Raw genomic sequence first — 19,537 nt, 5'->3', positions numbered from 1 at the left:
TTTACTGCCTGCTGCACCTGCATGCCTACCTTCAATGACTGGTGTACCATGACACCCAGGTCTCGCTGCATCTCCCAATCGGCCACCATTCTGATAATAGTCTGCTTTCCTGTTTTTGCCACCAAAATGGATAACCTCACATTTATCCACATTATACTGCATCTGCCAAACATTTGCCCACTCACCCCCTATCCAAGTCACCCATGCAGTCTCCTAGCATCCTCCTCACAGCTAACACTGCCCCCCAGCTTAGTGTCATCCGCAAACTTGGAGATATTGCCTTCAATTCCCTCATCCAGATCATTACTTTTGAATGAATGTTATATGTAAATACGGAGACCACAATGGTACATAATACTCCAGGTGTGGTCTCTACAAACCCGTAGACTTGCAGTAAAGGGCCTATCCCACTTGGCTGTCATTCGCGCGCCATTTACGTGACCTGCTAGTGTGTGGGTAGCGCGTGGGTGGCATGTGGGTAGCGCGGGACGGGCACATGGAGTGGTGTGGAGTGGCGTGGAGGAGTGTGGACTTCGTCCTGAACGAAAACTTTGCGCGCCACAGGCCTGTCGTGTAACTGACGGCCAAAGTGGGCCAGGCCCGAGACGCTGGCGCGACGCAACGTCTCACCTCCAACAGCAGCAGAAGCCGGCAAACGATCGCCGAGTTCGGCCTGGGGTTCACGGCCGTTGCGGATCCGAAGCAGCCCCCACTCCTACTCCCAGAGCGGGGCCAAGACGATTGGAGATAGACACAAAATGCTGGAGAAACTCAGCGGGACCAGCAGCATCTCCGGAGAGAAGCAATGGGTGACGGTTTGGGTCGAGACCTTTCTCCAGACTGAAAGAAGAGTCTCGACCCAAAACATCTCCCATTCCTTCTCTCCAGAGATGCTGCCGGTCCCGCTGAGTTACTCCTGCATTTTGTGTCCATCTTCAAATGACGTCACGCGCTCCAGACGGCTGCGCGGGCGCATGAAGACCCGCGCGACCGTCCCGAGTCTGTCACTACCGGCCTGTTGCATACATGACGTAAATAGCTCAGCAGGTTAGGCAGCATCTCTGGAGGGCATTGGATAAGCGACATCTTGGGTTGGGACCCTTCTTCAGTCTGAAGAAGAGCCCAGCTCAAAACATCACCCGTCCTTGTCCTCCAGAGATGCTGCCTGACCAATTAAATTACTTCAGCACTGCATTCTACACAAGATTTCCAGCATCTTCACAATACACAAGCAGTTCCTTGCATATTCAAAACTTCCTTAACCCTGCACTCAAATTGTCTCGTTAAAGCCATGACTGCACAAAACAAACCAAAACAGATAGCTTGAGATACAAGAACAGGAGATGCTAAACAACTTTTAACACTTCCCAAGCTCTCACGGTTATTTTTGTATCGGCACAGGTGATCCAGTTGAAAATGTGGCAATTGTTTTACACTATTGGAGGTTCATTCACAAATGTTACAGCTGAACCAGAAGGAGGCCATTCAACCCATCATGCCTCTACAAAACTCTCCAGGGCACTGCATTAACTATGTATGTCTTGCCGTGGTTTAGCTTCCCAAAATACAGCACTTCACATTGTCCGATTTAAATTATATGTGCCGTTCCTCAGTTCATTTTCGAGTTTTAACTAGATCCTGTTAGAGTCAGAGGGTCACACTGCACAGAAACAGGCCCAACTCAAGATGCCTTATCTTTGCTAGTCCCATTTGCATGTATTTGGCTTGTATCCTTTTCAAACCTTCCTATCCATGTACCTGTCCAAATACCTTTTAAATGTTGTTATTGAACCTATTGGTCTGATTAAATCTTTCCCCTCTCACCTTAAACCAATGCCCCATGTAAGAAAGAACTGCAGGTGCTGGTTTAAATCGAAGGTAGACACAAAATGTTGGAGTAACTCAGCAGGACAGGTAGCATCTCTGGAGAGAAGGAATTCCTTCTGAGTTACTCCAGCATTTTGTGGCTACCTTCTGGTTCTTGATTCCCCTACTCTGGAAACTGACTGTTCATTCATCTCATCTATTCCCGTCATGACTTTATACGCCTCTATACCTTCACTCTCCCTTGTAGGGCCCTCGACATATTGGCTAAGCAAACTTTTGTGAACAATTTGATAAATTTTACCCCATCTAACCCCTTGACACTAAGGCAGTCGCCTACTGTGACAACCCTATTCGTCTTTCAACTGCCTGCAACCTTGCGACATATGTTCTTCTAATTCCCGTTGAATAATTGGGGCTTCTAGCACACAAGGCGATCAAGTCCATTTTATTTTTCAGCTTCACACGTAGCTTTTATTTTTCAGCTTCACCAGACGAACCATCAGAAATGTTATCTCAAACAAGAGTCGGAGTTTGAAACAGGAACGAGATTGAGAACCTTGTGTCCTAGTGTCGAGACAACAACCTTTCTCTTCATGTCAGCAAGACAAAGAAGACAGTGATCGACCTCAAGAAGCGAGGCGGTACACATACCCCAGTTTCGGACTGCGCCAAAGTAGAGATGGTTGAAAACTTCAAATTCCTAGGAGTAAATATCATCAGCAACTTTTCCTGGACCAACCCACCCCCAACGCTTAAAATGTGGATCACAAGCATGTCTGAAATGTTACATCTCGAAGATATGAGATTCGTTCTAGCAGGAAAATCAGAACAATTCTTAAAGATATGTTCTCCTTTCATCGATTTATTACAAGTATAATATGGTGCAACATAACTCTGGAAATTATCCGTTTCAGAACTGGGTGAGGGGTGTGGAAAGATATGAAGTAGGTATATTCCTTTTCTTTTCTGTTCTGGTTTTTTTTTTTCTCTTCCCCCTTTTTTTCTATTTCTTTTTTTTGCTCTTCTTTTCTGGTCTTCTCTTTTTTTCTACATCTCTATGGGCTCTTTCTCTCTATCTATCCACAAACTACTAATTGTTAACTTCGGGGGTCTACACATCACTACTTTCCTAAATCTCTTCTTTTTTCTTCTTTTCTTGCGTCTATTATTTTACTATTGTCAAATTTAAAACAGGAAGTTGTACATGAAATGTATTATGTTATACGCCATGGTTTATACGACTGTACATTGCTTCATTGGCTATATTTAAGAGGGAGTTAGATGTGGCCCTTGTGGCTATGGGGATCAGGGGGTATGGAGAGAAGGCAGGTACGGGATACTGAGTTAGATGATCAGCCATGATCATATTGAATGGCGGTGCAGGCTCGAAGGGCCGAATGGCCTACTCCTGCACCTAATTTCTATGTTTCTATGTTTCTATGTTTCTAATAAAAATATATATATATAATAAATAAATAAATAAAACTTCTCCTAGACCAAACAATGACCAAGAAAGCACATCAAAGCCTCAACTTCCTCAGATGGCTCAGGAAGTTCGGCCTATCCCCAACAACCCTCACCAACTTATACAGATGCACTGTAGAAAGGACATTTTATCGGGATACATTAAAGTTTTGGTTGGGAAGAGCTCCATCCAAGACCGTAAGAAATTGCATCAAATTGTGGATGGTTCCCAGACCATCACACAAACCAACGATACAGGCGAGTGAAAATGTACATCTCCAGATTCAGGGACAGTTTCTTCCCAGCTATTATCAGGCAACTGAATCATCCTACCACATCTAGAGAGCAGTCCTGAACAACTATCTACATCATTAGTGACCCTCGACTATCTTTGATCGGATTTTACTGGCTTTATCTTGCAGTAAACATTATTCCCTTATCATGTATCTGTACACTGTGAATGGCTCGATTGTAATCATGTATTGTCTTTCCGCTGACTGGTTAGCACGCGCCAAAAGCTTTTCACTGTACCTCGGTACACGTGACAATAAACTAAACTGAAATTGAAAGCACCTCACCCTCTTCTTTTACTCCACCTCTACCTCGACGGTTGCACCTATAACCTGGAATATAAAGCTGCCAGTCCTGTCCCTCCCTTCGCTAGGTTTTTGTAACAGCTAGAACTTCCCAATTGTATGTACCTATCCATGCTTTGGGTTCATCCACCTTCTCCATCAAGCCCTCACACTGAAGTAGATACATGTTAATCCAACAATCTTTACTCTTCTTTTTACTTTTCTTTACTCAGAGAGTGGTAGCGGCGTGGAATGAGCTTCCAGTGGAAGTGGTGGAGGCAGGTTCATTGGTATCATTTAAAAATAAATTGGATAGGCATATGGATGAGAAGGGAATGGAGGGTTATGGTATGAGTGCAGGCACGTGGGACTAAGGGAAAAAAAAATTTGTTCGGCACGGACTTGTAGGGCCGAGATGGCCTGTTTCCGTGCTGTAATTGTTATATGGTTATATGGTTAATCCTTTCTCTACTACTCTCCCTATTCCATATACAACTCTGCAAAAGTTTTCATTTTTAATCTATCCATGTTTCTTTAAACAGTTTCCATTGAATCTGTTGGCTTCTTTTCTTTAGACCATGAGTTCAATCTAACCATTTACTGTGCTATAGTTCTCCTTTTCCCAACCATTGACTTCCCTTACCTTGACTTTTACCTTGTCCTTTTACCATCTGGACGCCCGCAGCGGCGACTGCGGAGGGTTGAGGTCCCGACCACGGGGGGAAATGGAGGAGGACTGGCCAAATTGTGTGCCTTCCACCACAGTGATGAATGCTGTGGTGGATGTTTGTGTTAAAATTTTATTGTGTTTGTGTGTTCTTTATCATTGTACCGCTGCTGACAAATTCATTTCACTTGCACTTTATGTGCAATGTGACGAATAAAACCGTATTGTATTGTATTTTTAATCTCTCATTGGTTTTCCAACCCGCCTGCCAAGGGATTCAGTCTCACTGCACTTACTCCACCATAGCATTGCACACGGAGACACGAGTGACTGCAAATGCTGACAAACTGCCATTGAAATTAGCGGGTCAAGCAGAATCTACAGAGGCAGAGGGTTGTTTGACTTTTTTTGAGTCAAGGCGCTGCATCGGGACCGGCGCAATTTTAGTCTGCTTATCCAAACCTTGTGTTTATTCAAAACAGAGATTGATGGGTTTCTGAATATTAAGGCAATCCAATCATATGACATTTCATGGGTGAGCAATGGCACGGGATTTACAATACATTTAAAAAGTTTAAAAGGTAAGAAAGACCACAGGGCAGTGTAAACTAGAGGAGAACATAAAATGTCTGGAAAGTAGAGTTCTAAGATGGTAAAAACATGGTTAAAAATAACTGGAACTGTATTATGGTATTACCATTGCAGATGAGTTAACTGTCTGTACTGCAATGTACACAATGTCCGTAATAAAACGAGGTACTGAAGGGAATGATGTATTGTTAAAATCGGATATGGCACGAATTATTGAGGCAGAGCAAAATCATGTCCAGGAATTAGAACATCTTCTGGAAAATGAGAAAGGTGAAAAGGATGGGGATTGAATGGTGTACATAGTAACAAAGGCAGTATAAAAATTAAATTAGCTACCCATGTGTCATAAGCAGAATCTGTGTGGATCAAGATGAATGATCAATAAAGGACCAACCACTGTAATAGAAGGTGGGGCACAGTGAGACAGTGGCAAAGCCGGTGCTTGTCAGCGCCAGAGACCCTGGTTCGATTCAGACTACACTGTCTGTATGGAGTTTATATGTTCTCCGTGTGACTGCATGGGTTTTCTCCGGGTGCTCCGGTTTCCTCCCACACTTTAAAGACGTACAGGTTTGTATGTTAATTGGAAATTGTCACTAGTGTGTAGGATAGTCCTAGTGTAGAAGGTGATCGCTGGTTGGCACGGACTCAGTGGGACAAAGGGCCTGTTTCCATGCTATAACTAAAAGGAATAAATATGGTATACAAATTAAGAAAAAGAGCAACAAAAAAAAAAAAAAAGAAAGAAATTGAGGGATATTTAAATTCTGGAAAAACACTCCTATCCCAACGTTCATAATGTGGATCACAAATATGTCGGAAATATTACATCTCGAGGCAATGAGGCTCGTTCTAGCAGGAAAACAAGAACAATTCTTAAGAATATGGTCACCTTTCATTGATTTGTTACAAGTGTAATATGGTGCAACACAACCCTGGAAAGTAATTGTTTTAGAACCAGGTGATGGGTGTGAATCGTTACGAATTAGGCACATTCCCTTTCTTTTTTGTTTAGCTCTACTTTCCTTGGATCTTTACTTATTTCCTTTCTTTTCTTAAGGCCCTCTTCTCTTGGGGCCTTTTTTTTTCTTCCCCCCCACCCCCACAATTTCAAGCACAGTCTACTTAACGATCATCATGCATTTAACGCCAACTACTACAGACTACACTTCTCTACTATCCTCATTTTTCTCTTCTTTCTCTTTTCTCTTTTTCTATTACTGGTTAAAGTTTAAAAATAGAAAGAAATGTATTATGTTGCATATCATGATTAAGATGTATGTACATTGCTTCTAATAAAAATAAATGATTAAATAAATAAATAAATAAATAAATAGATAGATAAATAAATAAATAAATAGATAGATAGATAGATAAATAAATAAATGGATGAATGAATGGATGATGGGTGCATGATGAATGAATGAATGTATGAATGAATGAATGAATGAATGCATGAATGAATGAATGAATGCATGAATGCATGAATGAATATATTGGTTGTCCTATCAAGGTAGTTAAGGCAAGTAAACTCAACTTTATTGTCAAATTCACAGCTACAGTGAGGTAAACGTACAATGAAAATCTTGCCTGAAGCAGCATCACAGGAACAGAGACCAAGACAAAGTACAAAAACAAATTACATAAAAACAAGCAAATAATTATTCATAAGTTACAAATAAATTCTACAAGGCAGTGAGAAGAAAAAAAGTGCATTAAAAAAACAAGACATTGGTGTAAAATACTCGATTAGTAAACAAGCCCAAGGTAGTGCAAAAGGTGGCCCTTGGGGTCCCATTGCCAAGGTACGATTAGTTAGTTAGTTAACTAGTCAGTTTAGTTTATTGCCACATGTACCAAGTTCACAAATTATAGGACTAGAATTAGGCCATTCGTCCCATCGAGTCTACTCCACCATTCAATCATAGCTGATCTCTGCCTCCAAATCCCATTTTCCTGCCTTCTCCCCATTACCCTTGACACCCATTCTAAACAAGAATTTGTCAATCTCTGCCTTAAAAATATGCACTGGCTTGGCCTCCACAACTCTCTGTGACAATGAGTTCCACAGATTAACTACCCTCTGACTAAAGAAGTTCTTCCTCACTTCTTTTCTAAAAGAGCATGCTTTCATTCTAAGGTTATGACCTCAGGTCTTAAACTCTCCCACCAGTCGAAACATTCACTCACTATACCTTTCATTATTCTGTGTTTCAATGAGGTCCCCCTCATTCTTCTGAACTCCAGCGAGTACAGGCCCAGTGCTGTCAACAGCTCAGCAAAGCTAACCAACTCATTCCTGTACCAAAGTACAGTGAAAAGCTTTTGTTGTGTTCTAACTAGTCAGCAGAAAGACAATCCATGATTACAATCGAGCCATCCACTGTGTACTAATACATGATCAAGAGAATAACGTGAATATAGTTAAAGATATTCCGAGGGTCTCCAATGCTGTAAACATTTGCTCAGGACTGATCTCTAGTTGTTGGTGGGATGGTTCAGTGCAAGAAGCTGATAGTTGAAGGAAAGTAGCTGTTCTTGAAGGGGATAAGGAGATAAGGGAATAAGGATCAACAATATACATTGGGCTTATTTTTAATCCAGTACAGTATGCAAGCAACACAAGAAAAAAAGTGTTCCAAAAGACCTGCTACTGAATCTCGCAATGGGGAAATAGGGCAGAGCATCCTGAAACAGTAAATGAGAGGAACAGCTAACCAATAGTAACCAGTAAATAGAGTTGGTGCCTCACAGCACAAACGACCAGGGTTCGATCCTGACCTCGCTGCTGTCTGGGTGGAGTATGCACATTCTCCTTATGACTCCGTAGGTTTCCTCTAGGTGCTCCAGTTTCTTCTGATATCCCAACGACATGAGGGGTCTTTAGGTTAGTTAGCCTCTGTGAATTTCCCCTAAAGTGTAGGGAATGGCTGTGAAAGTGTGATAACATAGAACTGGTGTGAATGGGTGGTTGGCGTTAACACAGTGGGCCAAAGGGCCTGTTTCAATGCTGGATCTCTAAATCAAACTAAATCAAGTAACGATAATATAATTGGATTAAAGATGAGGATACAGATTTGAAAAATTCTCTTTTAAGGGGCCTTCTCTTCTATTTCTACTTTCCACTTTCTCTCTTTCTTTTTTCTTTTTTATATACACACTTCATGTTTTTCTACTCTCTACCATCTATTTTTCCACTTTTTCCTCTTTCTATTGTTTTCTTTTTCTTGTGTTGCTTACTTCCTTCTCATAACATAAAACTAGAGGTTGTACATAGAATGGATTACGGTATTACATAGTTGGCACTTAAAATTAGGTTCCACTGTACTGTTTTGTGCTGTATTAACTTCTAATAAAATAAACAAAAACAAAAAAAAAAAAAAAAAAGATGAGCATGTAAATCTGCATCCACTACAAAACTCTAAATGCTTGCTGTCATCACAGTGTGAAATTCATGGCAACATATGGCATCTGTACATGCAATGCCAGATATGGAAATTGACAAGAGGCTACTTGTAAAGGCCTACACCATGCAAAGTCCAATATTCACCAATAAAATTAAAATGTTCAATAACTAAATGTGAGGAGCTTTTTAGGTACTCTTAATGCAGCAAAGGCCTTTGAACATCATAGAAACATAGAAATATAGAAAATAGGTGCAGGAGTAGGCCATTCGTCCCTTCGAGCCTGCACCGCCATTCAATATGATCATGGCTGATCATCCAACTCAGTATCCTGTACCTGCCCTCTCTCCATACCCCCTGATCCCTTTAGCCACAAGGGCCACATCTAACTCCCTCTTAAATATAGCCAATGAATCAATCTTCAATCTTCTAAATTCTAGCGAGTACAAACCGAGTCTATCCAGTCATTCTTCATATGAAAGTCCTGACATCCCAAGAATCAGTCTGATGAACCTTCTCTGTACTCCCTCTATGGCAAGAATGTCCTTCCTCAGATTAGGAGACCAAAACTGTACGCAATACTCCAGGTGTGATCTCACCAAGACCCTGTACAACTGCGGTAGAACCTCCCTGCTCAAATCCTTTTACTCATAAGCCATGTTGAATGAATTTAACTAGCAAGTCTAACTGATGGTGCTAATTGGTGGTGCTGGCTCGAAGGGCCGAATGGCCTACTCCTGCAGCTATTGTCTATTATCTAACTAATGAGTTTCAATAATCGTGTGATATTATGACTACTACTAAACTATCTCTGTAATCCTTCCCAGTTTCATTCTTTCCACTCCATGTCAAAAGTCCAGATTTTTTTAAATGAATTTCCTTTCCCGTTTGCGTACTTCATATTCTCATTTTTATGCACATTACAATCTAATTGGCTACTCAGCATGTTGATGAGATCATGAGATTAAACAAGATCCCCTGCAGATGATACAAAAGGAAAGTCCAAAAAGCAAAACACTACACGTTAGACATCCTATCTAAAAAATTATATTGCTGGAAATTCTCAGCAGTTCAGACAACATCTCTGGAGAGAAAACGTTTCAGACAAATGACCCTACATCAGATTCTGATGAAAAGTCATCAAACTGAAACATTATTTGTAGGAAGGAACTGCAGATGCTGGTTTAAACAGAAGATACAATATGCTGGAGTAACTCAGCGGGACAGGCAGCATCACTGGAGAGAAGGAATGGGTGACGTTTGTGGTCGAGACCCTTCTTCAGACTAGAGTCTGGGGAAAGGGAAACGAGAGATATAGATGGTGATGCAGAGAGATATAGAACAAATGAATGAAAGATAAGCAAAAAAAGTAACGATGATAAAGGAAGCAGACCATTGTCAGCAGTTTGCTAGGTGAGAACGAGAAGCTGGTTCAACTTGGGTGGGGGAGGGATGGAGAGAGGGAGGGAATGCAGGGGTTACTTGAAGTTAGAGAAATCAATATTCATACCACTGGGCTGTAAGCTACCCAGGCGAAATATGATATGCTGTTCGTCCAATTTGCATTTAGCCCCAATCTGACAATGGAGGAGACCTAGGACAGAAAGGTCAGTATGGGAATGGGAAGGAGAATTAAAGTGTTTGGCAACTTGATCTCCCAGTTGCCAAACACTTTAATTCCCCTTCCCCTTCCCACATTGACCTTTCTGTCCTAGGCCTCCTCCATTATCAGAACGAGGCTAAACTGAAACATTAACTTTGTTTACCTGATCTTACTTGACCACATGTGTGTTGCCAGCATTTTTTTTTGGCTTCATCCAAGAATGAAAGCCATGTTCGGAAAGATTAGAAAATAAAAATCAACACCAATTAAATCTCTGGAGCCAGCTGTCTTCCTGGTCAGCTGCAACCAGTAGCTCTTCGCCAGTAATTACATCCTCTAGGCTAGTAATTGACAAGCTTGTGACAAAGACCAGGGCAACAGAATGAAAAGCAGCTGAGAAAAAAATGTGAAAGTAAAATAGGAAATTAGATATTGGCAACTGATAAGGTGCAGCAGCAAAGGGAAGCACATGAAGAGGGGTTCAAATGTTCAGCATTCACTATAAAACAACAACTGACTAAATGGGAGCCCATGAATGAATAAAGAAAGAGAAAAAATCTGAGTAAGGAATGGGGGTAATGATGGTGAGGGTTAATATATACACGAGAAAACAGCAGCAAAGGCTATCAAAACAACTGTGGAATTAACAGAGGTAACTAAAAATATTCTTCAGGCATTATGGATAAAATTGAGATGGAGTATTGCCAATTATTGATCCACATTAATAAGAAATTTAAAAAAAACACAAACAGTAGTAAAGTGAAATATTACTCTGCTTCAGGAGTTACCAAGTGCAGACTACATCAAATGACGTTACAGAAAGTAACATTTGGAATAGTAAAAGAACTATTGAACAGATTATGGGATTCAAAGGGAAGATAAAGGCCCTGGTCCAGATGGATTGCATCTGCACATTTTAAAGGGTAGCAGTGCCACTGTTAAATAGTTAACACTCCATTAGGAAAAAGTGCAACTGGTAGAGATCTGACAGAAACACTATTTCAGGCAGGGAGAACATGTCTAGGGAATGGTCAGTGTCAAAATAAATAATGGAATTCCTACAAAAGAAGAAAAAGGAAACTGTTTAGTGATCAAAAAGAGAAAATAAAAATGGGTAAATGTGTAGTTTTTTAAATTTTAGTTTAGAGATACTGCGCGGAAAGGGGCCCTTCAGCCCACCATGCCCATGCCAATCAGCGATCCCCGCACATTAACACTATACTACACACATTAGAGACAATTTACACTTATACCAAGTCAATTAATGTAAACCTGCATGGCTTTGGAGTAGATAGGTCAAACAATCTACAACCATAAAACAATGCTGGAGAAACTCAGCTGGCCAGGCAACAATTCAGTTTGGAAAATGTTACCTGTCCAATGTCCTCTTCAGACTGAAGAAGGGTCTCGGTCAGAAAAGTCTGCTGTCCATTCCCTCCTCAGATACTGCCTGGTCCTTTGTATTTTGCTCAAGATTCCAGTATTTGGAATCTCCAAGGATCAACTTACATAGTTATTGGAAACATGTAGAGCCAAGTAAGAAGGCATGGAATGCGCGAGGAACTGACTTCGAGACAGAGCAGTGGTAGAGGTGACAATACAGGCTAACATATGGCTGAAAATAGAATCACTTCAGTCTGGATTACTTTGGTCACAATTTATATTAGTGACTTCACCTTTATAATCATAAACACAACTTTAACATTTTCAGATAAACTTGGCAGAATGTGGACATAGGAGATGGTCAACACTAGGATGTGCTGCAACTAATTACAAGACGATCAGTGATTGGTAAGGGTGTCAGCAGCTATGGGGAAAGGGATTGAGAGGGAATCCCTTAGATCAGCCATGTTTTGGAGTAGACTTGATGGACCGAATGCCCGAATTATGCTGCTATAGTTATGAAGACATAACAAACTTGTAAACCTGCAAAATGTTTTTTTTAATAATAATAATAATAATAATAATAATAATAATAATAATAATAATAATAATAATAATAATAATATCTTTTAATATCATTGCATGTCAGTGCAACGAGATTTAGTTTGTAGCTCCAACTGATGAAAAATAAAAGTAAAATAAATAAATAAGCTGTGTGTTGTGACCATCCGAGGGAGACAGTCCAGGGGGGGGTGGGGGGCACTCAGCAGGGGCTGTTCAGAGCCGCTATAGCTCTTGGAATAAAGCTGTTTCTGAGTCTGGAGGTTCGGGCATAGAAGGCCTTGTAACGTCTGCCGGAGGGAAGTAGTTCAAACAGTCCGTTACAGGGGTGTGATGAGTCTTTATGGTTGCTGACGGCCTTCCTGAGGCACAGTGTGTGGTAGATGCCCTCCAAGGCTGGTAGCTCTGTCCCAATGATCCTCTGCGCTCTGTGGACGACGCGCTGAAGAACTCTCCTCTCCGCCTCCGTGCAGCTGAGATATCACACAGAGATGCCATACGTTAATATGCTCTCTGTGGTGCAGCGGTAGAACGTTGTCAGCAGCTGTTGGGGCAGACCAGTCTTTTTTAATGTCCTCAGGAAGAACAGTCGTTGCTGTGCCTTCTTGACCAGCGCAGCGGTGTTGGTGGACCATGTGAGGTCTTCTGAAATGTGAGTGCCCAGAAACTTAAAGCTGGACACTCTCTCCACACTTTCCCCGTAAATGGCGATTGGGGCGTATTCTCCATTATGGGACCTCCTGAAGTCAATAATCAGCTCCTTGGTCTTGGAGGTGTTTAGTGACAAGTTGTTACGTGTGCACCAGTCCGCCAGGTTCTGCACCTCCGCCCTGTATTTTATTTCATCACCGTTGGTGATCAGCCCAATCACTGTTGTGTCGTCTGCAAACTTCACGATGGTGTTGGTGTCGAATGCAGGAACACAGTCGTGAGTGAAGAGGGAGTAGAGCATGGGGCTTAGTACACAGCCCTGTGGTGTGCCGGTGCTCAGGGTGATAGTGGAGGACAGGTGCGGGCCCAGTCTCACTGCCTGCGGTCGCTCCGTCAGAAAGTTCAGGATCCAATCGCATATCGGCGAGCTGAGGCCTAGCTGGTGGAGTTTGGTGGTGAGCTTGGTGGGGATGACCGTATTGAATGCAGAGCTATAGTCAATGAAGAGCATCCTCACGTACGTGCCCTGTCTGTCCAGGTGAGTCAGGACAGTGTGAAGAGCCAGAGAGATGGCATCCTCTGTTGATCTATTTGCCCTGTATGCAAATTGATGAGAGTCCAGTGAGGCAGGGATGCTGGATTTGATATGGGAGAGGACCAGCCTTTCGAAGCACTTCATTGGGATTGGAGTTAGGGCAACCGGGCCGTAGTCGTTCAGGTTGGTGACTTTGGACTTTTTCGGCACCGGCACTATGGTGGCTTTCAGGCACTTGGGGACCATGTGGTAGCGCGTGTATAAAAAGACACAGAGTGCTGGAGTAACAGCGGGTCAGGCTGCACCTTTGGAGAAGTCTGAAGAAGGGTTTCGGCCCGAAACGTTGCCTATTTCCTTCTCCACAGATGCTGCTGCACCCGCCGAGTTTCTCCAGCTTTTTTGTGTACCTCTGGAGAACATGGATAGATTACGTTTCGGATCGTTACATTGATTTTGCGAAAGGGGGAAGGGGGGTGGGTGAGCTGGAAGATATAGGGACAGGACAAAGCATTGGTAGGGAATAGGTTGATACAGGTTTTGCCTGGGAGAATGAGAAGATTACAGATTAGTTGCAAAGTAAGAATCCAAATAGGGTTAGGGCAACAAAGAGCGGGAATAGCAATGGACAGAGCACGCAGCCGGTGACCGGGCTGATGAGAAGGCAGATACAGGCCAACTAGACGGCGGTTTCATTTCGAGCACCTAATAAATTGAAAATAAATAAATAAATACATTGTGCTAAACTTGCATTGAACCTGGGAGTACTGAGTTTGTCACTGGATTATGAAGAATATTACAGGACCGAACATAAATGTAAATTTCTGCTTGTGTTAGGAAGGAACTGCAGATGCTGGTTTATACCGAAGATAAGGCACAAAGTGCTGGAGTAATAGCGGGACAGGCAGCATCTCTGGAGAAAAGGGATGGGTGACGTTGCGGACGGGACCCTTCTTCAGGCTGCTTATCTTCTGCTTATTGGGAAGAGGTTGTCCCGTTTCTCCTGTGTGCTGAATTAAGGACGTGGGTTGATCCGATTTAGATTTTACATTTATTGAAGGTTTTTGACAGTCGGGCCACGCAAGGAAGAGCAAAAACTCCACGGAGCGGTCGCCAGGGAATCCGAAGTTGTGAGGAAACGTACATTCATGGAGAGCGAGGGGAAACGGCGCTTATTCCACACGGGAATCGCAATGAATGGGTGGGGGGGTAATAGGGGGAAGGGGAGAACGATAATGTCTGGCACAGCATTAATGTCACCACAGCCCTCAGCTAGAGAGGCCTCTGTGCGTTGTACACTCGAATTTCTAACTTTTAGCAGCGATAAAAGGTGAGTTGGACAGAATGCGAATCGACTTGAGCAGCACGTATTGGTTTCAGGTGAGATAGACCAAAAGCGTGTAGGTGTTGGACGCGAACCTGTGCCCCGGAGAGTCTTTCCTCCCCATCTTGGGATAAGTTATGGCCCCCGAGGTGAGTCAATGCCGGGTGTCTCCACCAGAGTAGTGCTGCTCTGGGGGGTCACCTGCCGTCCATCAACCTGAAGCTGAACATCCCGAGTATGTAGTCATGCAAGGGGGTGAGATAGGAAGGGGTCTGGACATTATAGGGGGGGGGGGGTCATTAAGGGGGGGGGGGGGGGTCTGGGGGTGAGGTCACCGTTGGTCTTAATGTGGAGGCAACATGAACAACGAGAGGCTAGGAAATTGATTCGTTTTGTTCCGTTCACGACATCTACTGTACATCACTTCGGTTCGCCTTGGACCACAGCGCAAGCCTCGACCCCGGGCGGGGGGTGGAGTGGGAGCCCCCCGGGGGCGCCCGGCCTGTCGCTCCCGACACTGCTGAGGCTTTTGATGCAGACCACGGCGGCGGAATGCAGGCGCGACCCCCCCCCCCCCCCCCCCCCCACCCACACACACCCACACACACACACACACACACACACACACACACACACACACACACAGCCCACACACACAACGAGCACGGCAGGCGGCACTCGCTGTGTTTACTACACGCAAGGCACCACACGCAGGAAGGCAGCCGTGTGTTTGCTCGTGTGTGTGTGTGTGTGTGCGTGTTGTTGTGTATGTTTGTGTGCGCGCCCGCCCGCCCGCGTACTCGCACACACTGCACAACTCATGAAGCCGCCACACGCAGTAATGTGCACACCTTCACACACGGCAGCTGCATCTGCACCCCCCCCCCCCCCCCCCCCTCCTCCCTCCCCTCCTCCCTCCCCCCGTGTAGTACACAGCGCTCCCGAAAACATCGGTGCCGTAATACTGTCGCAGGTTGCTGATCAGTGGGAAGCAGAGGCGTCGAGACGCATGTATCCCCACACATGTACAGCACGCTGCGTGCAGTCCATATATGGGGCCTGGGGGTAACAGCTACACACACACACACACATATCACTCCAACCATTACGTCCAAAGAAACCGACTGAAGCCCGCGTCTACGTACATTGGTCGTGCGGTGTACGTACAGCCGCAATCCGGGATGAACAGAAAGCTATTTGCAGAGATCTAAATAAATCAATGTAATGCAGTACTAACCGGGGCCCAGCGCTGCTGCATTCACCGGGAAGGAACGCGGACGGACGGCCGGGCTGGTTTTAAAATCGTTTAATTTCCCTTTCTGGGGAAGGTTTATATCGCGTTAATGCGCCGCTATGTAAACTTCAGGAGAAAAATATTTTTTCTAAGCAGACGTCTTGTTGTGCACCGTGACGGGGGGGGGGGGGGGGGGGGCAACAACAGGAGGTTCGCGGGGGGCGGCGGACAGGTTCAGCTTGTGAACAATAGCTCGGATCTTTCGCATGTTAGTAAAACGAGAAAGCTTTAATTTGTGGCGGAAATATGAGCATTTGTGGGGGGTGGAGGTGGAGGGGGTAGGTAGTAACATATCGGACGCGCAACGCCAAGCGAGTCTTAAGTGGGGATGATGAGAGAAATCGGGAAATTCGTAACTCAAAACAAATCTGTAACGCCCGGGGTGGTCGCGACAAATCTGCTCTGCGGGTAACGCGGTCCCCGCGGGTGGAGAGAGTGTCTGTGGTCTGTGTTTTAGTCGCCGAAACCTGGTGCTTCCGAAAGCCCCGGCGCTCGGCGAGTCAGAGACGGCGGTCGCTCAGACCACCCTCGCCACAACCCCCCACACTAAAGTGAAGTTTTAATGCACAATATGGCGTGCTGAGGACACGACCCCTCGAGTCGCCTCGCCGGCGGGACTAAGCAAAGGTTTCGAGGAAGTACAACCGGAGAAAACAACACACACACACAGTGACAGATCCCGCTTTGATCTAAAAAAGAATGAGAAGCGGTGGTCCCTTGAGCAGAGAGGCTGGGAGATTGCAGGGAGATTCTGCAAATACATTCAACTGCGGAAATCGGGGGGCTTCAACACGGAGAGTCTGCCTGCAATCAACTGGAATTTTGTTTTCCTAACTACACATGCACGCAATCCCGACTCCCTCTCCCTCGGGTCAGTTATAAGTTTCATGTTATTAAACAAGAGCCTGATTAAGAACTGCCATTGGCAATGCTTGTTTGTGTTTCTGTTCTTTCAAGAGAGAAGTTAATGCACCTCCACACACTCAGGCAAACAATGCAGTGGGACATTGGAAAGGCTTATCCTTTCTGTCGCTAACTCCGTTACCGTCAACGAAGGAATGAACAGTCTTCAGATTGGCCTCGATGGTTAACTCAATGACAGCTACAAATGCTCACTAATAAAGCGAGGCTTGATATGTCCATGTGTAAACCATGCAACAATCAATGTTCCCACTTGAAACGGGGGCAACTTTCAATGCCGGGCCCGAGCGGCCGACACGTATTATTATCGATCGCAGCGGTTGACCAGGAAGCACCTCCTCTCCGAAATACATCCATGATTATCTGACCCGACCTTTGCGAGAGTTGCAAAACTTTATTCGAATCGGACCGGAAGCGTCTCTCCAAAGACCCCCAAGCACTGCAATGCTGACACCGTGCATCTGGAGGACCCCCGGGGTGGGATCTCTACGCACCCCCTCCATCCCGACCCCCAGAACGGCGGCCGGTGGGTGGAAGCCTAGTCTACCCTACCCTACCCAACCCACCCAGCCTCAACACAAGCGGTTTCCAAGGCTCCAAGCTCCTTCTTGGAAAATGAGGAAAGGGGGGGAGGAGGGAAGGGTGGGTGGATGGGTAGGTGTTGGGCCAACTTGGCTGCGGCGGTTGAGAAAGGGTCTGCACATTTGCGCCACACTGCGCACATCGTGGTTCCTTGCGGCCGCTTCTCTGGCGGGGAGGGTCGGGCCCCGAATTCAACTCTTTGCCGTTGATCGAGTGGCTTCGAGTCCCCGGCCGGGGGGAGGGCAGAGGTGGGGGGGGGGGGGGGGGGTGTAAGGATTGCCAGCGATAACACCAGTGATCTACTACACCGCAGTGCTAACGTCAGAGGTAGCTTCCAGCACCCCCCCCCCCCCCCCCCCCCCCCCCAAGATTGCTCCATCAGATACACCCAGCATCTCCTAAACATGCATTTGCAAAAACACAACAATAAAACCCACGGCGGCCGTCAGACACCCGCGCGTGTGGCCGGGGGTAGAGGCGAAGGGGGTGCCACAGAGTGAGTGCTTGTACCCCCCCCCCCCCTCTCCCTCTCCCTCTCCCTCCCTCATACCCCCCTGGAAGCGGGCAGATGCTCACCAACCGGACTCTTGCTTCGCTTGAAACTCTTTCCACAAAGACACTGCAGCATATGCGTTCCTTTGCTGAAAATATTCCAAAGAAACCACATTGATTTGGGTGGAGAACAATCCAATAGCTTAGACACTCTGGAAAGCAGGTCCTTCCGGTTGCATAATGTAGCCGGAGCCGAGAGCCTGGTCAAACAGACGAAATTTCGCATAGAAAATGATATTCCGGTCTCCCACACTATCTCACGTGATTGTTTGCCCGAGTTGTCGGCAGAGGCAGGGGATGATGGAGAGGCTGTGGGAAGCCAGCGAGCGCTCGGCTCCCCGCTCCAACGCAAGGTGTCCTGGGAGGCAGAGAGGACGGTGTGTTAACAAGGACACCCCCGCCCCACAACAAATAACTGTGCAAGAGGCGAGAGTCCATCCCTGGGGAGAGAAGCATCGGCCGAGCCGCAGGACATCTGTTGAAGGCAGAGGTGGGCAGATTCCATCTTCCAAAATGTGTGCGTCCCCGGGCTGTGGATGGGCGAGTGGGGAGAAGAGAGAGGATGGAGAGGTGCGGGGTTTAAAGGGGTGATTTACATCGGCCTCTCCCACCGAGAGGGAGGTCGGAGACGGGGGCCGCAAGGCACCTGCATTCCGGCCGGGACCCTGCCCCCGCCGAGCGGCGGCGCCTTCACGGGAATGCGGAGCCCGCCGTGGTGTTCCCGCACTGGTCCGACGCTGGCGTCCGGATGGAGGAAGCCTCCCGCCAGCTCTGCGTCCGTCCGCAGACGGGGGGGGGGGGGGGGGAGGGAGGAGGGGGGGGGGGGGGGGGGGGGGGGGGGGGGGGGGGGAGGGGGGAAGAAGCAGGAGGGTGGGGGGAGAGAGAGGGGGGGGGGTGGGAGAGAGCGATCAGCGTCTGAAGGGACGCGATACTCTCCCCCCGAGAGAAGGCGGCGCTTTGCCATCACCGCCCGATGGGCCGAGGAGTGTCGGCCCGCAGACAGATGAGAAGATGGGGGTGGGTGGAGATTGGGTAGGTTACCCCCAAGTCTCGGGTTCGGGTCCCGGTCCCGGTCCCCACGCCGCCCGCTGGGCTGCACCTGTCCGCCGCCGAGTGCGCTGAGCCAAAGCCCACACAGACACCGGTTGGTAGCTCGCCTCGCCCGCTCACCTGTCCACAGTGCGGGCTGGAGACTGGAGGGTCCAAAGCTGCTGGAGGCGACCGCGCTCCACTGGCAGAAATCACTGCTCGGTCCGCTCCCCCCGACCCAGGTATCCGGGGATATGGGGATAGTCTAGACGAAAAAAGGGGGGAAACGGGGGGGGGGGGGGGGGGGGGGGGGGGGGGGGGGGACAGGACGGACGCGAGGGAGGGGAAGGGAGGGTCGGTGGGTCGGTGGGTCTGAAGCGGGAAGGAGGTTCCCAGGACAGGATCCTCCCCCCTTTGCCCCATCAGCACCAGTCGCACTCTCGGTCACATTTTGTCACATAACGCCAGCCCGCAAACCCGGGCCCCACTCCATCCTTCACTTTGCCACACTTGAGTATGAAATGTTTAACTCCGGGAACTCCGTGGTGCAAAGGGAGAGATGCGAGTTGACGGTGCG

General features: G+C 46.5%; 1 protein-coding gene across 1 annotated transcript in view; it reads right to left on the bottom strand.

Moving 5' to 3' along the window:
- fgf14 (fibroblast growth factor 14) overlaps positions 1–18,712 on the bottom strand; it is a 454,006-nt gene extending 435,294 nt beyond the window's left edge. The window contains exon 1 of the mRNA XM_055636646.1: positions 17,956–18,712. Within this exon, the coding sequence (XP_055492621.1) occupies positions 17,956–18,157 (202 nt within the window). The 5' untranslated portion in view covers positions 18,158–18,712. The remainder of the gene's footprint in view (positions 1–17,955) is intronic.
- Between the last annotated feature and the right edge of the window lie 825 nt (positions 18,713–19,537).

The sequence above is a fragment of the Leucoraja erinacea genome, chromosome 6 (assembly GCF_028641065.1).
Source record: "Leucoraja erinacea ecotype New England chromosome 6, Leri_hhj_1, whole genome shotgun sequence".
NCBI classification, from domain to species: domain Eukaryota; kingdom Metazoa; phylum Chordata; class Chondrichthyes; order Rajiformes; family Rajidae; genus Leucoraja; species Leucoraja erinaceus.
The sequence above is the reverse complement of the archived record's forward strand: the minus strand, read 5'-3'. Positions and strand labels throughout refer to the sequence as shown.